Source organism: Perissodus microlepis, chromosome 18, assembly GCF_051167445.1.
Source record: "Perissodus microlepis isolate ML-2025 ecotype Zambia chromosome 18, ASM5116744v1, whole genome shotgun sequence".
Taxonomy (NCBI): domain Eukaryota; kingdom Metazoa; phylum Chordata; class Actinopteri; order Cichliformes; family Cichlidae; genus Perissodus; species Perissodus microlepis.
The window spans coordinates 9,997,797-10,025,120 of record NC_140478.1 but is presented as its reverse complement, the minus strand read 5'-3'; the positions used below and the strand labels follow the sequence as shown (position 1 = coordinate 10,025,120).

At 40.8% G+C, this 27,324-nt stretch overlaps 5 protein-coding genes across 5 annotated transcripts; 4 read left to right on the top strand and 1 right to left on the bottom strand.

The window, feature by feature from the left end:
* Positions 1-921: 921 nt before the first annotated feature.
* On the top strand, positions 922-7,370 carry prdx1 (peroxiredoxin 1). The gene is made up of 6 exons (XM_084912069.1): positions 922-1,029; positions 4,651-4,763; positions 4,949-5,102; positions 5,275-5,397; positions 6,208-6,338; positions 6,694-7,370. Exons 2-6 carry the CDS (start codon positions 4,658-4,660, stop codon positions 6,774-6,776), a joined length of 597 nt encoding a protein of 198 aa, XP_084768195.1. The 5' UTR covers positions 922-1,029; positions 4,651-4,657; the 3' UTR covers positions 6,777-7,370.
* An 83-nt stretch (positions 7,371-7,453) lies between these two features.
* On the top strand, positions 7,454-11,690 carry zte38 (zebrafish testis-expressed 38). The gene is made up of 12 exons (XM_084912068.1): positions 7,454-8,541; positions 8,720-8,864; positions 9,336-9,399; positions 9,500-9,536; positions 9,641-9,661; positions 9,741-9,767; positions 9,865-9,932; positions 10,018-10,166; positions 10,270-10,502; positions 10,619-10,664; positions 11,430-11,470; positions 11,578-11,690. The coding sequence occupies exons 1-12, from the start codon at positions 8,491-8,493 to the stop codon at positions 11,623-11,625; spliced, it is 930 nt and encodes a 309-aa protein (XP_084768194.1). The 5' UTR covers positions 7,454-8,490; the 3' UTR covers positions 11,626-11,690.
* A 49-nt stretch (positions 11,691-11,739) lies between these two features.
* Positions 11,740-18,181, bottom strand: aldh9a1b (aldehyde dehydrogenase 9 family, member A1b). Its single transcript, XM_084912067.1, has 12 exons — positions 18,078-18,181; positions 17,683-17,901; positions 16,801-16,946; positions 16,531-16,660; positions 16,293-16,427; positions 14,142-14,338; positions 13,860-14,000; positions 13,554-13,742; positions 13,373-13,460; positions 13,093-13,234; positions 12,546-12,658; positions 11,740-12,351 (listed from the first exon to the last, which is right to left on the bottom strand). The coding sequence occupies exons 2-12, from the start codon at positions 17,861-17,863 to the stop codon at positions 12,257-12,259; spliced, it is 1,557 nt and encodes a 518-aa protein (XP_084768193.1). The 5' UTR covers positions 17,864-17,901; positions 18,078-18,181; the 3' UTR covers positions 11,740-12,256.
* A 270-nt stretch (positions 18,182-18,451) lies between these two features.
* On the top strand, positions 18,452-23,796 carry uck2b (uridine-cytidine kinase 2b). Its single transcript, XM_084913073.1, has 7 exons — positions 18,452-18,586; positions 20,545-20,704; positions 21,161-21,257; positions 21,458-21,600; positions 21,808-21,905; positions 22,144-22,192; positions 22,410-23,796. The coding sequence occupies exons 1-7, from the start codon at positions 18,482-18,484 to the stop codon at positions 22,544-22,546; spliced, it is 789 nt and encodes a 262-aa protein (XP_084769199.1). The 5' UTR covers positions 18,452-18,481; the 3' UTR covers positions 22,547-23,796.
* Positions 23,797-24,208: 412 nt separating this feature from the next.
* Positions 24,209-26,559, top strand: czib (CXXC motif containing zinc binding protein). The gene is made up of 8 exons (XM_084913074.1): positions 24,209-24,272; positions 24,359-24,442; positions 24,640-24,696; positions 24,829-24,910; positions 24,994-25,025; positions 25,106-25,183; positions 25,933-25,998; positions 26,235-26,559. The coding sequence occupies exons 1-8, from the start codon at positions 24,267-24,269 to the stop codon at positions 26,310-26,312; spliced, it is 483 nt and encodes a 160-aa protein (XP_084769200.1). The 5' UTR covers positions 24,209-24,266; the 3' UTR covers positions 26,313-26,559.
* The last annotated feature ends 765 nt before the right edge of the window (positions 26,560-27,324 follow it).

The window sequence follows — 27,324 nt, the reverse complement described above, 5'->3', positions numbered from 1 at the left end:
TTACCTAAATGGACTTGCTTAGAAATGTAAGTAAAATGTAGCAACTTCCTCTTCACAAGATTACAGAAAATACAGACAGCAGAGTCATTCAGTAAATCTAGTGCGAGTGATGAGGAAATTAGAAAGAAAAATACCTTCTGGCAGCTCACTGGATAGAAGCAATAAGATGTTGCAATAATAATTTAAAGGCAAGTCCAGACTTCAAGGAAGTGCTTCTAAAACACATCATGTGTAGTTGAAACCTAAATGGTGAACAAATTTATTGTACTTGGTATAAAACAGGTATATTTACTATTGTTTTCTAGGGGAAGTGTTATTTCTACTTAAAGAAAAAGAGGAACTTAGCCCTCATTGAAATGAGTCCACAGACAATTAGAAAAAAAAATATGCTCCATCGGTTGAGTATCACTAGTTTCTTGAGCTAGTAAGTTACTTTGCATATTACTGGTAATGAGAAAAAAGGCAGCAGAAGTGAGGTGAAGCTGAAAGAGTAATATGATACTATTATTTACTGCTTGTGCATAACAATGGATTGGCAGCACATCGTGAAAGAGGTTGAGTCTTATGATGGAACCTCATATGACCCCTGGATTAAGGAAGTGCCAGCCATTAGACACCTGTTCATTTATATATTTTTAGTTTTACATCAATAATTCAGTGTATTACAGTGAATGGGGATAGTTCAAACACAGAGGGTTAGCTCCTCTGAGATTATTAAACAACTTTAACGCCAAACACAAAATCTTGAGGTTATTTCCTGGAGGCCAGCCTTTATCTCTTCCTCCTCTATGTTTCACAAGAGCGTGGATTCCCAGAAAAGTCATGAGGAAAGGAGGGAAAAATGCAAAGTCATGCTACATAAGTTGAAGCTTGACATTCTGTGGGACTGACTGAAGTGGCTTCAGTTCACGTTCTGAGCGCAGTTATCGCGAGATGTGAGTCGTTTTATAAATCTCACCCCCGAGCCCGAGTCTCTTACCTCCTGCACTCCGTGGGCCGTGACTGTGTGGTGTGAAGAAAAAAAGTGAGGTATGTGACACTAACGAACATGTAATTGTGTTCTTTAGAGTCTTAACCTTAAAATGACATTTTTCCTTATTGGTTGTGAAGTTTGCAGTTGTGTAGCCGAAGCTGAAGCGATATTTCAACAAGTGGGTTTTTCCCACATGTGAAAAAAAAAAAATCGCTTTCAGAAACTCGGAGAAAAGGATGGCTCGTTGATAATTTGTTTCCGTTTCAGTGAAGGAAAGAAAGAGCCCGTGTGTGGCTTATTTTAGAGTCAAGGAAATATTTGAGAGTTTTGCTACAGCTGCAAACCAAACTCACACAGCTAACCCAGGTGGTTTAATCCCTGAAGATGGAAGTTATATGGCGAAAGAAGGATTAGAAAACAGGTGTAACTATTTATATAAGGAAACACATTAGAGTCGAAGTGGAAGTGCTTTGCGGTTTTATGTTTTTGCCACCTAATGTACTGTGCGCCTAATAATAGGTGTTTGAGCTGAGGTGGTGAGCTGCCATACGTCTTTAATTATACACTTCACTATAATACAAGCTTATACAGTTAAACGGTTTGCAATGTTGAAATTTTGTATGTTATTGTTCTATCCCACTGTGTTCACAGTGAATTATATAAATCTATCTATCTATCTATCTATCTATCTATCTATCTATCTATCTATCTATCTATCTATCTATCTATCTATCTATCTGTGTGTGTGTGTGTGTGTGTGTGTGTGTAGATTCGAGCTTTAATAAAGAGGGGGGTTAAATAAAATAAATAAATAAAAAATGCAAGTGCACTTTTTTTTGCTCTCCATAAACATGAAGCAATCATTTTGAGTAAAAAGCAATTAAAATATATAAAATCAAAGGTTTATTCATTCCAATAATTAATCATTAGGGAAATGTGTCTGGTATAAACTGAATGAATGCATACTAATCAAGTGCATTTTATTTAACCAAATTTCCCCAAATGTAATGTTTTACATTGTACTTAAGTAACACATTACATGGAAGATTTACGTGCAATCAAATTACTTAAAGTCTGCATTTTGTGTTTACATTTTTTTTTTTGAATGTATTAATATATTAGCTAATATTGTGTCTATATACACAGTAGATATACTTAAAAGGAGGACTTAAAAGGGAGCAGCCAAAAGAAGAGGAAGAAGAAAAAGAAGAAGACAGCTGCTGACTGTAGAAATGCCACAGACAGTGGAAACCACAGCTAGATTTGCTTTGTGGAAAAGGAAACGTGCTAACATAACTTATCTCCAGCATCTGTTAGGTTTCTAAGCTTTCCTACTGGCCCATACTGAACAACCTATGCATACTGGTTATATATTGGTTATTAACACTGGCCTAGTCAGTCTCTATTTATAATCACATTGGATAAAGTAAAACAACAATCCTCCTGTCGGAGAAGCTGAAACTAAAGCGTTTTTAGTGTTGTAGATTTAGGACTACTTCATCTAATGCCAGTTAGGGTTAGGAAAAAAAAGGTGGTTTGTTTTCACTTCATTGACTGATTTCTGTGTTATAAGCTCCACACATCATATCACTCAGGTTTACTTATTTGGATTATTGAGCATGCATTAAGAAATGCATTCATTGTTTAAAGGACCTTGTCAGTGATAAGTGTATTTAAACTGAGCTGGTTGGTTGACTAAAAGATTCATTTGTAACTACTTTGATTGTGGCAAGATTTATACTTGGGATGTGCGCCACTTGTCGCCTAGCCAACTAATTGTCGTTGTTGTGACTAGTCGCTACCAGACTTACTAGTCTTATAATCTAACTGTTAAAATTTAAATCGATATCCAATGGCAGTAAATTGTTGTCCTAATTATTATGCTGCCTTCTACCACTAGATGGTGCATTGTTGTTGAGAAACACCTGAAGTCTTTTAATCTAGGCCTCATCTTTTTGTTAACACTATTAGAATGAGATTGTCGATACAAGCAGCCAAAATTAGTTTTCTCCAAAAGGCAGATGGACTCTGCCTTAGCGATAGGGTGAGGAGTTAAGTCATTTGGGAAGGTTTCAGAGTAGAGCTGCTACCCCTCCTTGTAAAGGAGAAGGCTAAGGCTGCCACCTTGCTATCTAATAAAGCTGCATTTTGAGTTTACATTTGTCTGAGGATTCCAGCACCCCTTGACAGTATGACGTGACCACAGAATGGACCCAGCAAATTTAGTAAAGAATCGGCAACAGGCATCCTATCTGGGTGAGTTGACGAGGGAGGAAACTTGGTGTACCTTGGCTCTAAGGGGGCCTCGTAGCATCCAAGCTGCAAGAGTTACTGCCTTTCCTTTGCTCAGTTCCCCAACGATAACAGTTCGTGGGTTTAGGCTGTCATCACTGCCACTAACTCTCCAGCCTCTTTGTCTATCTGCCCTGTCCCTGGACCAATTCCCAGAGTGGGGGCAATTAGGGTCCAGCCTGTCCCTTGACCAGTTCCTGTCCCCAGGGAGAGAGTGGTCAGGCTTCAGCATCAGCCTCAGTCACCAGTTCCCCACCCACCCCACCCTGAGCAATCTGGTGCTGCTCCAGAAGTCTCAGCACCATCTGGTCCTGGTTCTGAACCCGAGCCAGAGGTCACCACATGGTCTAGTCCTGAACCCTGTCCAGAGCCCAAAGGTCCGGGGCAGCGGATGCCAGCACCTGAGCTTGAGCCGGTGGGTCCTGTTTGGTCCGTGCCCGCAGTGTGCGCTCCGTTGTGAGGTCCTGCTCCTTCCAAGCTCGCCACCAACCAAGTGGCCAAGCCTCCCATGTTGCCTCCATCGTCTCCCATTGAAGTGCGACCTTCAGAACTGCTCATTCTTTGTTTTTGATTTGGACTAAACTTAGAACTGAGTTGACTAATATTGACTTAAAGAAACCTAGGTTAAGTGTAAAGGAACTAATGTGGGTTAAATGACACAAATACGGATTTAAAACCAAACCTGAACTGGAAAAAGGGAGAGAATTTTACTTTTGTTTTTTGTCTGCTTGTTTTATTTAATTCCTACAGTGCCACTGTATGAGATTCCACTATAGCTTCTGTTTCTTGAAGCTGGTAGGACATTTCTCTTAATTGTGTGCTGTTGTTCTTGTTTTCTCTCATCAGGTTTATAATCTGCTGCCGTGCTTGACCAAACATTATTCCCCAACCTTCATTTATAATCTGAATGTTCTGCTGGTATTGCGTATTTTTAATTTGTTGGTCTTGTTTGTTCATGAGAAATTGTGCATTTCTTCAAAGTGTTCACTTTGGGCTTCCAAAAATCTCTCCTGTAGTTGAAATTTCTCTTCTTGGATTCATTTAATCCTGTTTTCTAGATTTTGATTTTCCTTCTTACTTTCACAAACGCCCTTTGGACGGATAAAACACCATCTGGGTAATTTAGCCGGAGAGGAGAACCGGTGTAAACTTTGTTTTTTGTGACGGTACATACATACAACATAAAAAATAACATATATATCTATATATATAGATATATATAGATATATACATTCTAGTAAAGAGGTGTTAGTCACATAAAACAGTGTTGGTGGGTGTTTCACATAACAGAAACATTTCCTTGTTCTGCAAATAAGGAAGACCTTATGCACACAGAAACAGCACAGTGTAACACCGACTGCTTTCTTCTTCTGTAATCCAATCAGATTCAAGATGTCTGCAGGCAATGCACAAATTGGAAAGCCGGCCCCTGATTTCACTGCCAAAGCGGTGATGTCGGATGGACAGTTCCACGATCTGAAGCTGTCAGACTACAGAGGTAAAGGACAACCTGCGTCTCACCTTCTGTTTGACATGCTTTGATGGTCCTCCTCTCTGCGATTCATTGTTTTGTGATCCTGCAGCATATTCAGCAGAGATTCATTTACACTACAAAAGATGAGAATTAATTAAAGTGATGCATTCACTAGTCTCATTGGTGTTTTTTTTAATGCTTTGGTACAGGAAAGTACGTCGTGTTTTTCTTCTACCCACTGGATTTCACCTTTGTTTGTCCGACTGAGATAATCGCTTTCAGTGATGCTGCCAATGAATTCAGGAAGATTGGATGTGAGGTCATCGCCGCCTCAGTGGACTCACACTTCTCCCATTTCGCTTGGTATTTAAAAAGCTTTGTATTCTTTCTTGGCCTTAAGACAACAATTCTGATGGCTAAAGATCCAAACGGGACACAAAAAAAAAAAAAAAAAAAAAGCTTTGTATTTTACACATCCACAGTGACCATATTCATTTTTATTAAGTCCTTACACTATCTTTTGGTGACCGTGCAGGGTCAACACACCACGTAAGCAGGGTGGTCTGGGTACCATGAACATCCCCCTGGTGTCTGACACACGGCGCACCATCTCCAAAGATTACGGGGTCCTGAAAGAGGATGAGGGCATCGCCTACAGGTGAGTCTAAGGCTACGTTCACACTGCAGGTCTTAATGCTCAATTCCGATTTTTTGATCAAATCCGATTTTTTTGTCTGCTTGTTCACACTACAAATAAAATGCGACAGCAAACACGCTCTAGTGTGAACGCTCAAAGCGTCCCGCATGCGCAAAAGAAGACGTCACACACAACGCGCTCTGTTTAGACCCAGAGCAAACAGTATTGTTTGACTGATGGCCCTTAATATAAAGACTTCGGACTTTACGTTTCCCAATTTTTGCTTTAAGTTATTTTGTTATTTACATAATAATGTAAATAACCCAATAATTATCCTTATTGCTGTTTTAGAGGAGCGGTGCTTCAAAGGATAGTTGCAGATTTCTGTCAGAATCTGCAGATTATACAGTACAAATAAAATGTTCACTTTGTCTTCCCAACAGTTTCACTGACATCTACACCGGATGGCCAGGAAGCATTCGCAATGTCTTCTCCGGCGCTGATAATTGGCGTCTGTCTTGTGTCAGTGACGTAAAAGACGGATTTAATACGACATGACCGTTCAAACAGCAGTTGCTTTCTAAAACATCGGATATGTATCGGATTCAGTACCACATATGAAAGTGACCCAGATCGGATTTGAAAATATCGGATTTGTGCCGTTCACACTGTCATACCATGATCGGATATGGGTCGCATAGGGTCAAAACAATCGGATTTGATGCGCTTTCGCGTGCAGTGTGAACGTAGCCTAATAATGTGGAGTCCTCAAAGGGCTGGTCTTAATATTTTTAAAGGAGACCTAGGAGCTGATAATTCTCTCTATTACAGGGGTCTATTCATCATTGATGACAAGGGCATCCTGAGACAGATCACCATAAACGACCTCCCAGTTGGACGCTCTGTTGAGGAGACCTTGCGTTTGGTTCAAGCCTTTCAGTTCACAGATAAGCATGGAGAAGGTATGGTGCTCTGCTGTGCCCATGTAATGTCTGCATTCTGGGTCTTGATTTTAAATTCTGTTTTCTCGCCCTGCCTTCTACAGCTCACATTTACTTGCAGTGAAAATCAGCTTTTTACCAAATTATAACTTTTGAATGTAAACTAGCTAATGGAAGACCACAGAGGCTTATTTAAATTCAAAGGTTTGCACTCTTATCTGCGCAATGTATCATGATCTCACAAACTGTCATTTTAGTTGCCTGTTTTTGCATGCAGAACAGAGTTGGTTTATTTTTAAGGTGCAACATGTGTGTCATTTTTGCACACCTGCATTTCATCTACCAGCCAGGACTCATTATAGTCTTATCTTTTCAGTCTGCCCCGCCGGCTGGAAACCAGGAAATGACACCATCAAACCTGACGTCCAGAAGAGCAAAGATTTCTTCTCCAAGCAGTAATAAGCCCAAGGCCCGAGTCTGCTATCTGCTGTAGGAGATTTCATTTTGTGATTACATTTCGAACAATATTTACTGAAGCCGTAGTGCCTGTGGACGAGTGAGCCAGCTGTTGTAGTTGATGTGCTGTTTGTGTTTTGTTGTTTGTAGCGTGAACAGTGCACTTAGACCAAAGTATGTAATTGTGTTAAAACACTGCAATTATGTATGCTGTATGCTTCACTGTCTGACAGAACCAAATGTGTGTTTGTTATCTCATGTCATTCCCCATTATTGTTACATACAAAGGACCAAACTGTCTGAAGCATTTCACTGAAATTAAGTAGAAATTCACCTGCCTATTATGTATTTATGTATCACGCTTACACGACTTTTTATGGTCTTGTTAAGCACATTAAGAATATTTTGGAATGATGTAAATTTACTCAGATACGTTATAAATTACACAATAGCACAAGAGAGTCTATGATTCCTTTATATTTATTGCATCTTTTTCCTCAGTCAACAGTTATAACACACGGTTAAACAACAAAAACAGGCCAATGCTGAATTATGTCCATGTATGAAGATCTTTAATAAAGCAAACAACAGTTTGCATTTTTTCTTGATTGTCAGTTTTCTTACACCCGCGTCACACATTATTAATATATAGTAGCTGTTTGATTACAACACAAGTTTATCCACATAAACTTTAACACCAACTGTCCAAACAACTGAAAATGCCAGTGTAAGTTAACAATGAATCTAATTTTTTTCTTTCAACAGACCTCACAGCAGACACTTTGAATTTGTCAAGGGATGAAAAAGTAGTGAAATCAATGCTGTTTAGGTTAAGTGTTTTGGGTTCACTGAACTTCTCTATTACATATTCTTTTTTACTAGTCTAAAAGACACAAGGATATAATTATTATTTATAATTGTTACACCATACTTATCCAGTTAATGTAAAGCTGGCAAAAAGAAAGTACCTGTAATGGCCATGCCTACTGGTCTACATCAGGGATGTCAAACTCATACATCGTGGGCTACATACAGCCCATTTATATACAGCGAACCCACTATGACTACATTTTAACCCCACTTTATATAAGAAAAATAATTACATTTTCAACAGTATGTCTCAGTTTACCCACAAAAGTAATTTATAATTCACAGAAAATGTCTTTTTTTTCTTCTTCTAAGGAGCCATTGTGAAATTAGATCATACAAACGGGATATTTTCAGTTTTTTTTTTTAATTGTTTGTGTATTACTTATTACTTTAGCGTAGTATGAATGACCACAGGAGAGGTCTTTATCAGTAATAAAAGCTGTAAAACCTTTAACAATACAGTTAAAAGTCCAAAATCTATGCCCTCCTTCACATTTTCCAGAACATTCCAGTGGGTTGGACTGGAACCTTTACAGGCCAGTTCTGCCGCCCCTGGTCTAGTCTTAATGTATTTGACTTGAAGAAATAGACCTATGTAAACCTATTATGTGTGAAGAATTTGAAAAATTAAAAACTTTTTTTATGGTTTAACATTTTTTTTATTCCTATATTTTAAAGTAAGGTCAGTTCCCCTGACCTTGTTGCTTTCCTACAAAGTTAAGAAAAACTGGACCAATACCGAGAGCGCCATGTTTTGGGCGGGAAAAATGGATCGCTAGCTTGCTAGCTCGTTTATTGATTAGTAGTACCACCTAGCTAACCTCCGGCCAAAGGAAAGAAGGAGAAAATGGCAGCTGGGAAGATGTGCATGAAGAAAAATAAGGAGGAAACTGCCGAGGTTTGAATTCACCACATACAAATGCCATATTTTAGGTGTTATTTACTCAGTGTTTGTATTTCTAAGTTCCTGTTTAACGGATCTGTGCTGGAAGATGTTTAAGGCAGTCAATGGCGACATCTTGTGGCCATGATATGACTGTGAACATGTTTTCTCCTTTCTTTTCTTTTATTTAAAGTGGACGGAGTTATTCCCGAACGACTTTAAATCTGCGCAGGAGTCTTTACTCTTTGTGAAAAGGATGATGGTCGTGGCTGTCTCCTCTATCACCTACCTCAGGGGCATTTTTCCAGAGGATGCCTACAGATCCAGATATCTGGAAGGTGAACATTCAGAGAAACTAGCTAGGAGTTTAATAAAATCAGTATTCGGTGAAAAAATGTACACTTACTGGATGCTTCATAAGGTAAAATACACCTATTCAACTAAAAACGTTTCCTGGTCTGATAATTTCAGGTGGTAGGTTCAGAATTTAGCTTCAACAATATGAAAGCATGGATCCGTCCTCCCTTGTATTATTGTTTGGGCCTCTTAAATCCCCCAAAGTGTGCTAAATTTAAATGCCACAGCTTACTTTAGTATAGTCTCTGACGTATGTTCCTACCACAAAACTCAAATAATCTCAAACTCGTACATAACAATGAGTTCACTGTAGTCCAGTGGCCTCTAAAGAGCATTTTTGGGATGTGGTGTTACCAGAGATTCAAATCATCAATGTGAAGCCAACAAATCTCTGTCTTACTACTTTTAATCACTGACTATAAAAGGCTGTTTTCTTTTTGTTGTTTTGCCAGATTTTTGCATCAAAATCTTGCGTGAAAACTGCAACACCCCTGGTGCAGCCAAAATTGTGAAATGGTAAATATAAAATCCCAGCTTTAATGCTAAGAAAATGTACAGAAGGAGAGTTTTATTACCCTGGTTAATATTTGCAAGTGTCCTTATTTGTTTTGTTCAGGTTGATGGGCTGTTTCGATGCATTAGAGAAACAATACGTAAGTCGAGCCTATGTTCAACTCTTGAAATATGTAATAATTAATGTGCGGTGCCATTAATATTTTTGTTAATTTTATTATTTTGTATGTTATTCTCTGGACAGCTCCAGCTTGTGTTCATTGGGGTAAGTGTATATGTAACATGAAAGAGACAATTTCCCGGTTACATAGACATGTCTAAAACTTACGATTGTTACAATCCAGGTCTGCGCGGATCCTGATGAACCCAATGTAAGTTCTGTTAAATTACTGAATATTCAAATTACAGCAGTATGTGGCCTGATCAGAAATGATAAAAAAACGTATGAATCATTGTCTTACTTTGCAGCGGATAATTGAGTCCTACCACTTCAAATTCAGATACAGTGCAAAGGGACCAGAGATGGACATACTCAAGTAGGAATAAGTTTAAGCATGCCACACAGACTGAGCCCTACCCAGCTGACTGGCTGAAGCTGATATAACCTCTGTGCAACCACAGGAACAACGGTATAAAGATGCAAGTGACCATGGACGACACCAAAAAGGCTTTGGTGCTTCTCATCAGGAAGCTCTTTCTGCTTATGCAGAACCTGGACGCCCTCCCCAGCAACGTCTACCTGACCATGAAGCTCTACTACTATGATGAGAGTAGGATACTTACTTTTAATGAATATCCTATATCCTTGTGTCTTTTAGACTAGAATTTTCCTACTAAAAACTAAAAATATTATACTGTGCTCTTCTTTCAAAGTCACCCCTGCTGACTACCAGCCGCCTGGTTTCAAGGAGGGGGAGTGTGACAGTCTGTGGTTTGAAGGCGTGGCCGTGAACTTCAGGGTTGGTGAGGTGGAGACGCCCTTTCACACCTTGAAAATAGCTGTGTCAGCAGAACAGGATCGGGTGGAGAAACTTCAGAAAGGAAATCATTTGGGGGAGACTAAGCAGGTTTCTCAGGGGGCTTTTCCAGAGAAGGAAATTGAGAAGGTAGGCTGCAGAAAGGGGACTGTTTAAGTACTGGATGATATCTTTATAACAGTCTCAATCCTGTTTACAAATGCAACAGGTAGTTTATGATAATATTCTTAAACATTTGGTTACAGAATCCCAAGAAAATACATGAAGGAGAGGATCTACCTTCTGAAGACGGTGAGTCTATCAGGGCTGGGCGATTCATATTTCCCAAGAAGCCACATGAGAACTGTACAAAGGAGTATTGGGGGCTATATTAAGAAAAAAAAAAAAATTCATTTTGAGAGTACAAAGCTGATTAAAGCCGTTGTTTCAAGTCTGCCACAGCTGCTACACTCTGCAAAATGCCTTGCGTTGATGAATTACTATAATCATACTTCAGAACTGGTTTTAACAGCAAGGAAATTATTTCTCTTTTAGCACATAAACACAGTGTGCTGATGGGTATGAGGACGTTGAAGAGATGGTGCAGAAAGCCTCATCTGATCAAAGGAAAAACCACACAAACTCAGAAAAGTTGTCTGGATTTATGCAAAATGACATGCCTGTCACGTTAGAAATGCAAGGATATCAATGGTTACACATTCTCGCATTAAAGAGGACGTATGCTGTGTCATAAGCCACAGTAAGAAGTTTTTTCACCAACTACACTACAAAGGCATTTTTGGGCATCGGGTATAGCAGCCGTGGGAGTTGTTTAGCTTGAAACAACAGCCTGTATCTTCACATTTCAACTTTATTCTCAAAGTGAATAATATTTTTTTTCTTAATGTGGCGCGAATACTGTGTTGTATTCACACAGTCCCACTTTCTCATGTGTTCCCCTTGGGAAAACTGATCGCCTACCCTGGGTGTGCTGCTGCTGTTTAAACCCTCCCCCTAAAACAAAACAAAACATAAAATTGAACAAAAGACTTACACTGCTGACTTTCCTCTAAACAGAGTCTGCACAGTTTAAGAAACCAAGGCAGCCCATGGCAAAGGTACAGTGGTACTAGACTGTAACAAAATCTAAGAAATCATAACATATTTGAGCTTAATTAATAATAATTATTAATTTTCCAACTGTTTACTTTTTTGTCTGTTTTAGAGGACTGCAGCTGCCAGAAATCTTGCAAGAAAGAAAAGAAGAATCTAACCAACGAGACAAAAGACGTGTGAACAACCTGTTCATTTTAGTATGACGTTATTTTACAATTCATGTTATTATCAAATGTGTTAGACAGGTTCCTTTGATAGTTCACTCTACCCAGACATTGCTGTTGCAGTTTTATTTCACACGACACGCTATAACATTCATAATTCATATAAAAGTACTTAGGTTTTCATTTAAGTGTACAAAAATAGTTTCATGTGTATAGTTAATAAAATAAAGCTTGATTGTAAACATTGTTGTGCAAATGCGTAAAATACATTGAGAATCGTCTCATTTACATAAATGGCCAAAAAAGGTAACCAAGCACAAAACTCAATATGAAACTCATTCGCACTCAAGTAGCTAAAATCAGTCAAGATTTAGATTTAAATCACAAAGCTAAGAGCTTGAATTAGATTGAATTGGTTCAGAATGCAGTTTTAGTGCCTACAATGTGTTATATTTTCCTGTAAATTAGAAAAAAAAAGTGTGGATGATCTGAGCACACTGATCAAAGACTGTTAGTCATTATTTGGAGCACAAACAGTTGATAGTTTTTCCTTGACTGAGAGAGATTTCCTGATCTAGAGTCTCTGTCTCAGTGCACAGCTCTGGCTTCCTGTGGCTGGGTGGTCTAGAAGAGGCTGTCTACATCGCCCATCTCCACAAACACAGTCTTCATTTGGGAGTAAAATTCGATCGTCACCTGGCCGTTCTCCCGCCCTATGCCTGGGGAACATAAGGGTCACAAATGCACGCCCACTTTACTTACTGTAGTTGTCAGATGATGCATTTTTCCAGGTATAGAACTGATCTGAGTTATTCAGTTAATTACTTATGAGTTTGATTAATAAAAAAACAAAACAAAGTAATGATTTGCCAGTCACATTTAGCTCCTGGCCAGCTTGAAAACGAGAGTGTACCTGACATTTTGAAACCCCCAAAAGGCACCTCCACAGGAGTAATGTTGTAGTTGTTGATAAAACAGGAGCCTGCCTTTAGATGTTCAACCACTCTATGGGCTCGCCTCACATCCCTGCAGAACACGCATAAAAGCAAATTTAAAATCTCCAAAAGTTGATTCTGTTCATGAACAGAATCAACTTTTGGAGATTTACTTACCTGGATAATTGATAATGCATCAAGACAAATTTAAAATAAATAAATTCAGACACCAAAGCAAAAGAAGAGGCTGACATGCGCGATCTTTTGGTTGTTTGTCAGCAAAGTTTCGCCAAAACAACCACATGAACAAACAACTACATGAAACATGCTGGAGAGCTGAAGCATTGGAAAGAAGCGACCCACTGAGTGTAGATGACTTTGTTTGAGGGATTAGGGAATTGTATGTGTTATATGTGTATGTGATACACTGGGACTCAGATTAAGTGACTTCAATTACTGGTTGGTTTGTAGCTTTAAATGTGGTTTAAAAAAGAAGAAGCGAATTTGCACATATAACAAACCAACCTGGTGAAAACACCTGCAGCCAGACCCAGTGAAGTGTCATTAGCCCTCTGCAGCACCTCGTCTTCTGTCTCAAAGGGTAGCACAGACATGACTGGACCAAAGATCTCCTCCTTCACACAGGTCATGTCATCAGTGCAGTTACCTATGAAGGGGTAAAATTAAAGGATTTCAATCCACTGACTTCAGAAAACTTGTGGTGTTGCAGTTAAATTTAGTAGGGGGAGATAGTTTCCAGCACTGTAACAAAATGCAAAAATAGAGTATTTTATAGAAGGTCTACCTAATACGCATGGCGTCATGTAGTATCCTCCTCTGAGCTTGGGATCAGATGGGACATAAGATTCACCCCCACACAACACTATAGCGCCCTAGTAACAATGCAATCCAAGTTGAAGTTGCTGCACATAATCCTACTGGTGTACACCTGACAAAATAAAAAGAACTCCTTGAACGAGTCTTACCTCTTTTTTTGCTCGATCAACAAAAGACAGGACTTTATCCAGATGTGGTTGGCTGACCAGTGCCCCCATTCTGGTGCTCTCTAAAAGAGGGTCTCCTATTTCGATCGCTTGGGTCCTCTTTACCACCTCCTTCACAAACTCAGGCACAATATCCTTCTGAACAAAGACCCTTGTACCATTGCTGCACACCTGTGATGCGGATATACAACACTATCAAGTAACAGGCTTCAATGTGAACCAGTCACAAGCTGAACCATAGAGTGATGTTAAAATATAACAGCATATGAAAAAAAAAAGATACACTACCTGGCCTTGAGACAGGAAGTTGGCCATGAGAGCTCCCCTCACAGCGTTCTCCAGATCACTGTCCTTAAATATGAGCAGTGGAGATTTTCCTCCAAGCTCCAAAGTCACTGGTTTGACCCCCTTAGATGCCATCTCCATGATCTGTGGCACAAAAGCAAATGGAAAAACATCCAGTTATTAGGACATATAAAGAAGACGTCGGCATCGTTACCACGACATTTACAAATCCCAATTGTTTACTATTAAATGTCCTAGTCACAAGAAGTCTAAAATACCACGTACTTTCTGTCCTGTGGGCACACTACCAGTAAAAGACACCTTAGCAACATCAGGGTGTTGACACAGGAGGCTGCCAGTTTCCTGGCCCCCCTGGACCACATTGAAGAGCCCCTCTGGAACTCCGGCTTTGGCGTAGATCTCTGCCAGCATGACTGCTGTCACAGGTGTCACCGGTGACGGTTTAAACACCATGGAGTTACCTAATATGGAGAAAAGATAACAAAGAAAAACATGGATTGTTTGAATTCTTTTAATAAGTCTGCACATTCAGTTGTATCAGTCTCCGTGGAATGCTACCTAAAGGTGAAATGCTGTAATTATTTTCTGAACTGTTTTGTGCTCAAATGAATTGCTGACGTTTAAAGATGGTACCGCCCACATTTTAGTTTTAGTAGCGCAGCAGTTTATGTCAAGTGACCTTACAAAATAGTCTTGCAGTTCATTTGCTAGAATGTGCAGTTATGCTAACTTCAGATGCCCTTTCCTCACCCCACAGTCTAACTTCTTTTTTTTTTGCCTGTCCCATTTGGATCTTTAGACATGAGAATTGTTGTCTGAGGGCCAAGAAAGATGCCAAACAGATTTACTTTACCAAGTGGATCATCATGGCCTTGCCATATTGGTCCATTTGATTGACCTTTATTATAATTATAATTATGTATTTATTTTATTTTATTTTCGGTTGTTACAGACGGGACAGACATGACTGGGGGATAGGACAGGGAGAGAGAATGAAAGAAAGAGAGGGAGAGAAAGAAAAATAGAGGGGAGAAGAGACGGTGAGAAAGGGGGGAAGAAAGAAAGAAAAACAAACAAAACACCTGGATCACCTGTATGGAGATAAAAAAACCCAGAAGAGAATACAAACAAAAAAGAGCAACATAATAAATACAACACCATCACAATAAACTAGCTAACAGTAGATACTAAATTACATGTTATTGTGCAGCACGCAAGACCGACAGTGCACAATGTGCTTTGAGGTAGCAGCCAAGAAAGGTGTAGTTTGTGTCTGTGAACACCCGTGTGTACACCTGTGTGGATCAGCACGCTTGTATTCAAAAGGTTTCTCCATGCTAGGGAGTGTGGGGAGCCATAGCCCCGTCCCCCAGGGCATGAAGCAGGTATGGAGGAGATCCAGGCCCCAGACATCCAGAGGCCCCAGAGTACGAGGACCCAAGGAGGACCACCACAGGGGCAACTGTGCCACCCTGCTGGGAAGAGCTGAGGAGACCCCCAAACGAGAGGTCACCCAGCAGCCACGGAGCAGAGGCCAGAGGGGGTTGCAGTGACGTGCCCGTGGGCTCTGCTGGCAGCCAGCTGTGCTAGAGAGGACCGAGCCTCAGGCCCAGATGCCAGAGACCTGAGGGCACCCCACCCCCCGGAAGGGGCCCAGCCGGGCCACAGGCGCCAGGCCCTGCCAACCGGACACCAGGAGTGAGTCGGTACATACATGAGCGCCCAGCCCCAGACACCAAGAACCACCAACACACCAACCCTCATACGGGCATCAGCCACTGGCAGGGAGTGTGGTGAGGGGAGATAGGCCTCCATACCTCGGAGAGCCTGAGATGTTCCCAGAGAGGTGGAGTCTAAGACCCAAGCCTACCGAAAAATCTAAGACACAGACGAACAGGCGCTCGCAGACACAAACATGCATTCCCACCCCCATATACACAAACAAATACTCGGCACTCACCCGACGTGGAGACAGACACAAATAGACACTGTACACACATTCACACTCCCCAAACACACTCTATATCCCAGGTCCGGGTACCCCTGCCAGCCCAGAGGGGCAAACCATACCCGGACCAAGGAGATGTAACCCTCCTCTCTGGGGTGGAGGCAAGCAGACCGCCTCCTTATCTGCAGTAGCAGAGGCCCCGCATCCCAGACCCCAATCTGACAGCCAGCACCTTCTCCCAGCCCCCCAGCCCCGAAGGTTAACAGAATGGGGTTGAGTGAAGACCCCAAACCTCCCTCCGCCCGCTCATATGTAGTGTTGCTGCGTGCTGTTCTAAAGTGCATTTAAAACAGTCTAACTTCTTAAGAAAGTTTACTGATTCATTTTCCAGGAGTTTAAAGACATTTTCTTAAATGTAGCAAACCAACAAAGGCCACTGGTGTTTTGGTTGTGGAAGAAACCCATACCGCAGGCCAGGGCTGGAGCAGACTTCCAGGCAGCGATCTGAAAGGGATAATTCCAAGCACCGATGCCAACACAGACTCCCAGCGGCTCTCTGCGAGTGTATGCAAAGGATCCCCCAGGCAACTGGACATGCTGGCCTTGATAAAGGAAAACAGAAGCATTGACAAGGTAAAACAAAGGCTGACGTGACATTTATAAAGCCATATAAATATGGCGAAAATATACGATAGCTATACCAACCTGCTAAAGTGCTGGCCAGTCCTGCATAGTACTCTATACACAGTCTGGCAGAGTCCACATCCAGACGGGCCTCTGTGATGGACTTCCCATTATTGACCACCTCCATTTCAGCTATTTCCTCTCTTTTGCTCTGTGCATGAAAATCAGGGCATATGCAATCTAATATATTAGATGACTCATGAGATCTTCCTTTTGCAAGATATAACAACAACTTTGTTGAGCTGTTCTTCATTCTAAAAAACAAAACAAAAACATATAAACAACAAACACCTCAATTATATGTGCAGCTTCTATCATGACCCTTGCCCTCTCCATCCCCGACATTTTGCTCCAATAACCGAAAGCCAGTTTGGCAGCCTTCACAGCTTGATCCACCTCCACAGCACCACAAGGCTCCAACTGGCACAGGACACGGCCTACAACATGGAATGGAAGATAGCTCAAGCGTCCAAGTAGGCAGACTTTCATGAAAACAACAGGTTGCACACAGTTTCCATTTGGCACAGTCATCTCTATGATTCCAGTCGTTCTTTGATGTGAAGGAAAAATAATTATCGGCCTACAGCAGCTACAGTCAACTGTGCTGTGAATTTTGTGGCTCGCTTACACTTTAGAGCTGGAAATGTCATTTTCAGTGATGGTAACTGTGATTAGATAAAAAGCACCATGCGTGCTCTGCATGCAGGCTCTGTGCTGGCTCAGATGGAGTTAAGAGAGCTGAATTAAAAACAGGGACCGGGCCTCAAAGAGCATCAGAATATAATTGGACTAAAAATGTGTAATGCACGGAGCAGCAGGCTGATTATCAGGCATCATTAACTGATGATGATGTGCTCTCATGTCTTGGTTCTGATCCAATGAAGCTGTGCAGAGATAACACTGTCCATACAGGACTGCTGGTCTATAGCTGTGACTAACTGGATACAGTATATCAATCAACATGTGTAGAAAGTTTACTTTTATTGAAAAACTAGTTACCAAGTTTAGAGGTGTATTTGACAAAAAGACTCTAATCATTCAGAAAGTAACGTTAAAATCATTTCCCCCTACTAAAGATTACCAGACATACATATTCACACAGCAATGTCCAAAGTCCGGTCATAAGGCAGGGTCAGTACTTTTTTTTCAGTATTTACGAGCTGTGTGTTTTACCGGTTGCAGGTTCGTAAACATTGTCCTTGCTGCATTTCTCAGGGCCTGTCCTCCTCTTCCCAGCCCAGAAGTTAAGCGGGAGGGTGATTTCCACCGAGCCGGAGGAGATACACCTCACTCCAGCAGCCAGAAGAGCAGCTGCAGGCCGCCGCAGAGGGAGACTAGCGAGACTCCGGAGCATATTGGCGCTCGTCCCGTTGCTTCAAGTGTCACTGTTGACTGTAAAACATGCAGTATCCGGGTTAACGTCACTTTACCGATAACGCTGGAAAATCTAAAAAGGAATCTGACTCGATTACAAGCAACTCCGCCAAACAGTTATGTGCTAACGACTCTTTCACTTTACTGTCACTTTTAAAATTTCATTATTGGATTTAAGTTTTGAGAAAACATACCTATAAGACGTTTAATTTGTTTTCGAAGAGTCCAATCTCAACTCAATTGAGAATATCGTGTTTAGTTGCCATTACTACGGCACTTTTCTGACGATTCACCAAGGGGCGGGCCAAATTGCAGCCGAAAGCCAATCGGCGCTAACAGGCCAGTGGCGTCTGAATGTACTATACGATTGGATAGTTTCACTGTCGATCACTTAAAGCGGCTTTAAGAATATACTCTCATATCTTAAACATAATTAAACGTCAGTAACTATTGCATGGCTGTAAAAATTTCTTAATAAATACAAGCAAATTAAAATATATATAATTAAAATTGCAGTTTAAAATCAAGGGCAGCGTTGTGGGAGGAGCTACATCATAACGACGTTCCAGCTCAGCGGCTGGAGCAGCACATTACAAGTATGGCTGGAGACAGTGAGACACATTTAGGGGACCGCGGCGAGAACACCCAGGTTGTTCGGCAACCTTTCCTCATCGGTGTCTCCGGTGGCACTGCCAGCGGCAAGGTTAGCGTTCTAGTGAGCTAATTTGACGGGTTTCACGTAGTGACACGTTGAGAATTTTGAGTTAATTGACGGCTGATGCTCGCAGCTGAGTTCGCCGGCTGACCGCGTGGCTTCAGCGACTCAGCAGTGAGGCTTGATTGACAGTTCACAATAGTTTAGCGCACTGGTGCTCTGTCTGTGGTGCTGAACGCTGACTTTAGTTGGTCCAATATTCTTCTTTTTTGTGACGGAAATAATAATGATAATGATAAACTAAAATTACAATGGATGGTAATAATGTTAGCTTAGTTAGCCCCCGAGCTAACGATAAATTCCATCACCTGCTAGCAGTGCCGGGAGATCTAAGACAATAGCTAGTGCTAACTTAACTCTAAGCTAGGTGCGCTGTGTTTGTAAACAGTGTGAGCCACATCTCTGTCAAATGAATAATATTTTAAAATTTAAATTTATAGTACTCGTTGTTTGACGTCAGATTTTTTTTCTCCTTTGACCCGGGATAACTGCTAACGTTAAATAACGGTAACCTACATGGTGGCTTACTGGATAATAATATACTGAACCCCCCCGCGCGAAAACCACTGTGGAAAAAGATGTCGCTCATCTGTCCTTAATATGTGAAACCTTAGATGCCTTTTTAAAAAAATAATATAAAATTATATATCTCTCTCTCTCTCTCTCTCTCTCTCTCTCTCTCTCTCTCTCTCTCTACATATATATTTATATATATATATATATATATATATATATATTAGCTTATTGTATTCTATTTTAATTTGACCGAGTTACATTAAAAGCCTCGCACAAAGAAGTACCCGCGTATGCAGAGCTAAACTTGCCAGCGCACACGGTGGCGCTGACTCTTAAACACAGACGTGGCTATTTCTCCAAACACGTCACATTTCTTTGTTATGAATGTTAGGTTTTTTACCGTGGGCGACTGGGGAAAAAAACTCCCCTTGAATTAAACCAGTGATCAAAGTTCACATAACAGACTAGCTAAATGCGAAGGTTAGTCAAGGTAAACAATAATAAATTGGTGGTGAATGTTACTTTTCGCGGCTTTGTTGTGAGCCCGTCGTACATTCATCTCCTTTGGGCCCTCGTTCTGGCTCTTTAAACCGTATCATCTGTTATTGGCATTATGTCAGTGTTTTCCTGTCAGTTTCCGGTTTGACGCTGCTCAGGGTGTGAGTGATGTCATGTTCCGCGTTTGGTATATTTAGAAGACATACCAGTTTTGTTTCATATTCATTAGCCTTACTGCTGAACGTCTCCCAACATTATTTTGTTGCCTGCAATGGCAACAAAATAATGAATATGATTTTTCTTTTAAAAAAACAAACATTAATACTAAAAAAAAATTATATACATACCCTTAATATTTAAAAGTAAAACGTCTTCCCTTTAGTGTATTTAAAAAGTTTATTTTGAATTTCTCCAAGAGGGCTAAACTTAGAAGTTAAAGCTTCAAGGTGATGCTGTAGATGATCTTCCCTGTGTCACTGGGGTGGCTCAAGGGTACATTCAAAGTTTGTCCATTTTATCAGAAACTACCCCATTTGAGGGCGTTGACCCAAGTTTCCAGCTCTGGTGTGAGGCTGTTTAAATTCGTTGTAGCACAGTGTAATGGGTACAAAAGGAAGCAGAGCCTCAGGCAGGGGGGGAATGCCCTGTCAGCATTGGGCATGAGATTCTTTTAGTTTGGGAGGTCAGTGAGGACAAAAAAGGTTGGCCACAGGGCAGTTTGCCTGTAGCAGTGATGCAAACGTGATGCAGGATGTTTACTCACCCAGGTTATTTCTAGGTTAAAATCTTAATCTATGTGGGTTGATATTTAGCCCACATGGGATGTAGCAGGTGTAAAATTCTTGCCCCATGCTGATGTTTGGCCGATACTGGTATTCAGCAGTCATATTGGCGCACTCTCCTGACAGTCATGTTCTTGATCATTTCCACAGTCGTCTGTGTGTGAGAAGATCATGGAGCTGCTGGGACAGAACAAGATTGACCACCATCAGCGGCAGGTGGCGATCCTCAGCCAGGACAGCTTTTACAAGGTGCTGACTCCTGAGCAGAAAGCCAAGGCACTCAAGGGCCAGTTTAACTTTGATCATCCAGGTATGATGCACGTTAAATCTTTGCTACATGTTACAGGTTTTAGTGGCTAGGTCATTTTACCTGGCTTATTGTATTAACTAAATGGCATCTTTCATGTGCACATGCAGTCCAAAGTGGATTACGGTTAAACAACTGGAGGATAAAATATGTTAAATGACACCTAACGGTGGCAGCAATACATAGAACTTTTGGAGTCCATTTTTGGAGTCAGGCTTTTCACCCTCGCTTCCTTTCTGGGCTGATTTTAAATCTGCACCATCAGCAAGCCGTCCTCAGGCAGCTGCTGCCAGGCTCAGACTGAACACGACACATGTTATACGAAAGCGATTCCTGGGTTACCAAACGTGCGGGGAGCGGTGCCACGTGTCTGTGGGTGCACATTGAGCTGTAGTGATGGAGGTTAAGTGTGACCAATTGTAACTGAGCATTTTTCGGTTTTCCCTTTCTTGACCTCAGATGCCTTTGACAGCGAGCTGATCATGCAAACACTGAGACAGATCCTTCAGGGGAAAACTGTCCAGATCCCAGTTTATGACTTTGTCACTCATTCCAGGTGAGTGCCTCTTTTTTTACCATCCTGTTTAATTTGGCCGCAATTCATCATGTGATCATAGAAGCACAACAGGCTTTATGCAGTTAAACAAATAAAGCATTTGATGTGTAACTTCGATTGTGTAATATGCTTAAATTTGTTTTGACACGCGTGTAAATGCAGTCGCTCACAGAGAAGAGGCACCTTTCTGTGTGTTCCAGGAAAGACGAGTTTGTTATGGTGTATCCGGCTGATGTGGTCCTGTTTGAGGGCATCCTCATGTTCTACTCGCAGGAAATCAGAGATCTGTTCCAGATGAAGCTGTTTGTTGACACAGATCCCGACACACGGCTGTCGCGTCGAGGTGTATAGCGTGATTTGGGTTGCTACTCACTAATGTAACGATTGTCACTTAAGTGCACTGTTATAGTACTTTTGGTTTTCAAAAGTACATTTGGACTGTCTGTTATCATCACATAGTGTGTGTGTGTGTTTTGTTTCTGTTGTTTCTTTTTTACATTGGTATACTTTTGTTTTTCATGTCTAAATGTATAACATGTCTCTGTTTCAGTTCTGAGAGACATCAGTGAACGTGGCAGAGACCTGGAGCAAGTGCTCAGTCAGTACATCACTTTTGTGAAGCCGGCCTTCGAGGAGTTCTGTTTACCTGTGAGTGCTCTTGTCTTGTTGAGACACTAAACCAGGACTGACACCATTCTAGTTTTAACACTGATACAGGCAATTATTTTTTTGGTAACAAGAAATATTATTGCCACTCCAATATTTCCCCACTAGAGAGCGCTGTGTGCTTGTACTTGTTTAGAATAAAGAATTGTTCCATATTATAATATTTTTGAGCTGCTGTATTGGGCACTTTAATCATAAGAACATTTCTTATTTCTACTAGACGAAGAAGTATGCAGATGTCATTATTCCACGAGGAGCAGATAATCTTGGTGAGGCCTCAGTGATTGTTATTGTGACATCTTAACCTACAAATAACTAACATGTTTAACTTGTCCTTTGGATTGTGCTTGAGTTTGCCCATGCGAGGCAAAACAAACACATGTTCACGCTTACTCCTGCTCACCACTCGCTCCAGCGATACAAATAACACACCTCTGCCACACAGCATCTCGAGGTCTTTAACAAACTTTCCATTTCCTCTTTCAGTGGCCATCAACTTGATAGTACAGCACATCCAAGACATTCTGAACGGCGGACCAAGCAAACGTCACAACGGCTGCACGAACGGCCACAGCACTCCACGGCAGCGGCGGACCTCCGAGTCAAGCAGTCGGCCTCACTGACCCCGTCGCACCTCTCTTCGCAGAAGGGAGAGGGGTGTGGGGTGTTGTAAATAATGCCTGTGGGCATCACTGTATTTAAAAGAGATGAAGAAGAAATGCAAAGAGAATTGAAATGCCTTTTATTATATCATGACTACTCTTATGTTATTGGTTATTTTATTGTAACTGTAAGGATTTGATTTTTATTTTGTCATGAGGGTAAAGATGAGCTCTTGTTGCGATGAGACCATTGGTTAAATATTGATCCCATGCATTTCACCCCTGCCTCTTTTTCCCCTTCCTTTCTTTTTATGTATCCCCTGCTGCTCCGTTAAAGTTCATGCTGTAAATGAATAAAATTGGGGAATCCTTTTTTTTTTTATTATTATTATTATGTCTGATAAAACTTGAAGCCCTCGGGGGAATCTGATGACATGTTTAGTGTTCTGAAAGGAACGCGAGTTAGACAAGTGATGAATCAGGTGCACTCTAGCTGGATTTGCACTGACAATCTTGGGAGTGTCTCCAACAATTTTCATTCAGTTCCTGTTTTTTCTCGTTTGTGTTAAGTGTATTGTAGTGTCCACACCTTTTGTATGCCTGTAACAGAAGAAACACATTTTTTTATTTTTCAGTACCAGTTGCTACGTGCAGAATAACACGACTAGCAGATCAATGAAGCCAAATGCCAGCGGGTTCAACTGAGTGCTCTGATAACTATGTCTAGTGCAACTGTTAATTATGGGGTTAGTTGTCCTGTCTAAATGGCTCACATGTGTAATGACTGAAGCTCATACAGATCCTTGTGTTTTAAATGGCACAGACTTTGGTTTGTGAGCGAAGTGTTCAAATCTGTGAATTGCTTTTCTATACTCTTCCCTCTTCTACAATTTGCTCACGTTCACATGGACAAATGAGTTGTCGAGTTCGAGCTGGCATGTATATACTCAGGTTGATACCAATGGATTTGAAATGCCAGGTACAGCAATATCACTTATCCCAGGTGTGTGGCCATTAACCACCAAGATCCACCACAATGCCTCTGTGAAGATGCCTCAGGTTAAAATGTCTAGTAAGTATTCACACTTGCAGTTTCCACTATGAAAAGGTTACAATAAAGAAACAAAAAACAAACAGCTGGATCCATTTTTTTTTAATGTTGTGCTTAATTAAATAATTTGTACCATAAGATTTGTACTGTATGATGAATTGATAATGATTTGTTTGGTGATTTATATTTGAACGGTTAATAAACTGATGCAGTTTTTGTAGCTTTGTGATTATTTTAACAATTTAAATGCATTTCACAGAGAAACTGAGAGTTCATATTGTATTTGGTACATCCGCTAGATGGCGCACGTCCGTCCTGCTTTAGCATTGGTGATTTAAAATGTACTTTGATATTGTTTTTGATATAGTTCTGAAGAAATTCTGACGGCCATCAGAGCCGAAAGATTTTGTAATTGAGCTTAATGCAAAATTTTAGTAGAAACAGCTGAAATGCCTCATTTAGGCAACAAAATGAGCAGATACGTAATAAAAGATTACTTATTTTTAGTTTATTAGTCACCTGCAAGCATGGTGCATTCATTCCTATAACGAATATTTATTTCTACGTTATGATTGTTTTGAGATGAACTGAAAAAAATGCTAAATTTAAAATAGCTGTCAGTGGTTTGGAAATTAGAATTTACGAGGTGTCCTGAATGCCTCAGGAAGTTGTCAGCGGGGAAGCTTCAAGATGGTGGTACGTACTGCTGCTGCGTGTCTCTGGGGTAATTTCTGCTGTTATTGTGTTAGTTTTAACCACCTATTCTGTCCTGTGCATGGCAGAAATTTGGACTGCAGTTTAAAGCCACCCTGGAGAACGTCACCAATGTTAGACCATTGGAGGACGACTTCCGCTGGTTCCTGAAGGTATGAGAAGCTAACATGCTAAACTGTTTTCATCCATAATAAAATATCATGCACTTTTCCTCTCTGCTAATCTTTGATCATTTCCTTAATTTAACCAAGTGTAATGCTGACACATACTCACTAAATAATGAAACATGTCAACATTATTTTTTAAAAGATCATTTATGTGTTTCTTGTTTGTTTTGCCTTAAATTTAGCTCAAGTGTGGAAACTGTGGAGAAATTCCAGATAAATGGCAGTATGTAACTCTGGTGGTAAGGAAGAAAGGGCAATTTTTCTATTCAGTTTAACATTATTATTATTATTATTATTATTATTATTATTATTATCATTATAGAATTGCACGTATATAATATACCACCTGTACTTTGTGTTTGCCTTCACAGGAGAGTGTGCCACTCAAGGGAGGACGAGGGAGCGCCAGCATGGTGCAGAAGTGTAAACTCTGTTCCAGGGAAAATTCCATCGGTAGGCCGTGACATGACGTCCGGCTCATCTTGTCTTAATTTGCAGAGTTAAAAGCTTACAAAATGTAAACCTTTTCCTTACAGATATTCTGGGAGACACAATCACACCTTACAATGTAAGAAAACGTCCACGGTCAGTTCTCAGGTTTTTCAGTTTCTCTTTCTCTAATGTTGCGTTGTGTCTGCTGGGTTGAAGGCCGAGAACAGCGAAACCTTCAAGACGATGGTGCAGTTCGAGTGTCGAGGTCTGGAGCCCGTTGATTTCCAGCCACAAGTGAGAATCTTTGTTGTCCTATTTCCACAACTGTCCATATGAACTGGAGGAGATAAAACCCAGATTGTGTCATCATCCATGAAGCCAGAGCCACTCTCCACCAGAACTGTCATCCAGATGTTAGTTGATGTCGGTTCAATTTTTATCCTATATGAAAAAAGGTTTTTGATGGATCACCTTTTTGCCCGTTTATTACAACAATGTAATAAAAAAAATTGAGGTTACAATATTTTTTGCCCAAACTTTAAAATAAGAGTTTTGGGGTTAATAAGTAACTACTGCTGCTGGGCCAGCTGTGAACAGAGGCTTAAAAAAAATATTGGTTGTCAGGCCATCTCATGTGGGAGGTTTATTGTTTATCCAGCAAAGGACAACAAGGACAGTCAGACATTTGTGAGGCTTATTTCTTCACAGGGTATGATTTATTACAATTTACCAAGTTAGCCGTCTATTCTAAATAAGGATGCCATAACTCTGACCCATTTTGGTGAGATTCAGGTAAAAGGATGTCATAAACATTTGGAGAGGTTAATCGGCCAAATCTGGGCTTGCTTTGTAGAGCACATGTCCAGCACACCAGTGCTGTTTGCCTGTGACAGTGTGTCAGGGTTCAACCCTGCAAGAACCTCTTTCTCTCTATCTTTTATGTTATGTAATGAAGCTAATGCTATCTATGCAATCTGGTAGTGTGTTTTAGGTAACACTGTGATAATGGCGTGACTTTGACTTGTTGTAATCCCCTCCTCCAGGCTGGCTTCGCTGCAGAAGGAGCCGAGACTGGAACGCCGTTTCCTGAAATCAACCTGCTAGAAAAAGTAAGCGCAGGAGAAACTAATCGCTCACTGCGAGAAAGTAAACTTGACCTTTAGCAGACTTTCAGCTGTTTGTTTAGCACGGCAGGATACAATTCACTGATATGTGATTGATTTCCTGTGGTAGTGCGCTCTTTCATTTATCTTCACTGAACTCGTGAAAATCACTGCACTTTATCTGAAAATAATCCCTACAGTTCTTTCTCTCGCTCATGTTTTTAAAAACAAAAACATTTCAGGACTGGACCGACTACGATGAGAAAATTAGTGAGTCTGTGGGGATATATGAGGTCACACACCAGTTCATCAAGTGCTGATATCACCATGCATTGAGCCGTAGAGGAACACTGCAGGAAAACTTCCTCTGCCCCAATTCCTGGCGACGGGGAATGCCTCGACACGGAGATGCGATCGGCGCTTTGGTTGATGACGAACATTAAGGTGTGCGGATTAAGGAAACAGGTTGTTGTACACATGTCTTGGATTGATCAACATGCTAAGAGGATGTTTTTTTGGTTGTTTTTTTTCAGTCCCTCAATAAAAATGAAGGATGAACATTTTGAATTGAGGTTTTTCTTTGCTTTTGCTCCTCAAACAGCAATACAAGACTGACGATGTGTAGTATGAGGTACTTCACATTATATGCTAAGGATGCTAATGGAGAATACACTTTGAAATGTCATCCACACATTTTGTGTAATTAACAGATAATTATGTATGACTCACTCCAGAGTTAAATAAAAAGACAAGTAACGTTAAACCTTGGGAATTAAATTAAGACGCAACTCTACTTGAAAAACATCCATCCCATCCATCCATTTTCTTCCGCTTATCTGGGTCGCGGGGGCAGCAGCCCAAGCAGAGAAGCCCAGACCTCCCTCTCCCCAGCCACCTCCTCCAGCTTGTCCGGGGGAACACCAAGGCGTTCCCAGGCCAGCCGAGAGATATAATCTCTCCAGCGTGTCCTGGGTCTGCCACGGGGCCTCCTCCCGGGAAAACATACAAATCCTTTTCTTGTGTTAAATTGGACTTTTTAGACAATACAGATTGAGACAAGGACCCATTGTGGGTGAATGTATCAAAGGAAAGTATCAGTCACTGAAGAGGTCTTACTGTGTACCTGCAGAGTGCTGCAAACTTCCAACAAATTTCTCCTGTCAGGATTTATCTCACAGTGTGAACAGTTGCTACTTCATATCTGCACATGCGTGTACTTTTGAAATAATAAAAAGCTACCCTTAAAGTGACTTATCTAGATATGTAAAAGTAAAACAAAACTTAACTATAAGACTGCTTTGTGTCAAAAACTGATGTTTGTGTTTTTTATGT

Excerpts from the sequence above, each read along its gene's own strand:
- prdx1 (XM_084912069.1), top strand. The coding sequence starts at position 4,658 with ATGTCTGCAGGCAATGCACAAATTGGAAAGCCGGCCCCTGATTTCACT. Across the intron at positions 4,764-4,948 it reads GAAGCTGTCAGACTACAGAG|GAAAGTACGTCGTGTTTTTC; the intron begins GTAAAGGACAAC and ends GCTTTGGTACAG. Across the intron at positions 5,103-5,274 it reads CACTTCTCCCATTTCGCTTG|GGTCAACACACCACGTAAGC; the intron begins GTATTTAAAAAG and ends GTGACCGTGCAG.
- zte38 (XM_084912068.1), top strand. The coding sequence starts at position 8,491 with ATGGCAGCTGGGAAGATGTGCATGAAGAAAAATAAGGAGGAAACTGCC. Across the intron at positions 9,768-9,864 it reads CGGATCCTGATGAACCCAAT|CGGATAATTGAGTCCTACCA; the intron begins GTAAGTTCTGTT and ends CTTACTTTGCAG. Across the intron at positions 9,933-10,017 it reads CCAGAGATGGACATACTCAA|GAACAACGGTATAAAGATGC; the intron begins GTAGGAATAAGT and ends GTGCAACCACAG.
- aldh9a1b (XM_084912067.1), bottom strand. The coding sequence starts at position 17,863 with ATGCTCCGGAGTCTCGCTAGTCTCCCTCTGCGGCGGCCTGCAGCTGCT. Across the intron at positions 16,947-17,682 it reads TGTTTACGAACCTGCAACCG|GCCGTGTCCTGTGCCAGTTG; the intron begins GTAAAACACACA and ends TCCATGTTGTAG. Across the intron at positions 12,659-13,092 it reads GCTGCAGGTGTTTTCACCAG|GGATGTGAGGCGAGCCCATA; the intron begins GTTGGTTTGTTA and ends CGTGTTCTGCAG.
- uck2b (XM_084913073.1), top strand. The coding sequence starts at position 18,482 with ATGGCTGGAGACAGTGAGACACATTTAGGGGACCGCGGCGAGAACACC. Across the intron at positions 20,705-21,160 it reads GTTTAACTTTGATCATCCAG|ATGCCTTTGACAGCGAGCTG; the intron begins GTATGATGCACG and ends TCTTGACCTCAG. Across the intron at positions 21,601-21,807 it reads CACACGGCTGTCGCGTCGAG|TTCTGAGAGACATCAGTGAA; the intron begins GTGTATAGCGTG and ends TCTCTGTTTCAG.
- czib (XM_084913074.1), top strand. Across the intron at positions 24,911-24,993 it reads TTCCAGGGAAAATTCCATCG|ATATTCTGGGAGACACAATC; the intron begins GTAGGCCGTGAC and ends TTTTCCTTACAG. Across the intron at positions 25,184-25,932 it reads CCGTTGATTTCCAGCCACAA|GCTGGCTTCGCTGCAGAAGG; the intron begins GTGAGAATCTTT and ends CCCCTCCTCCAG.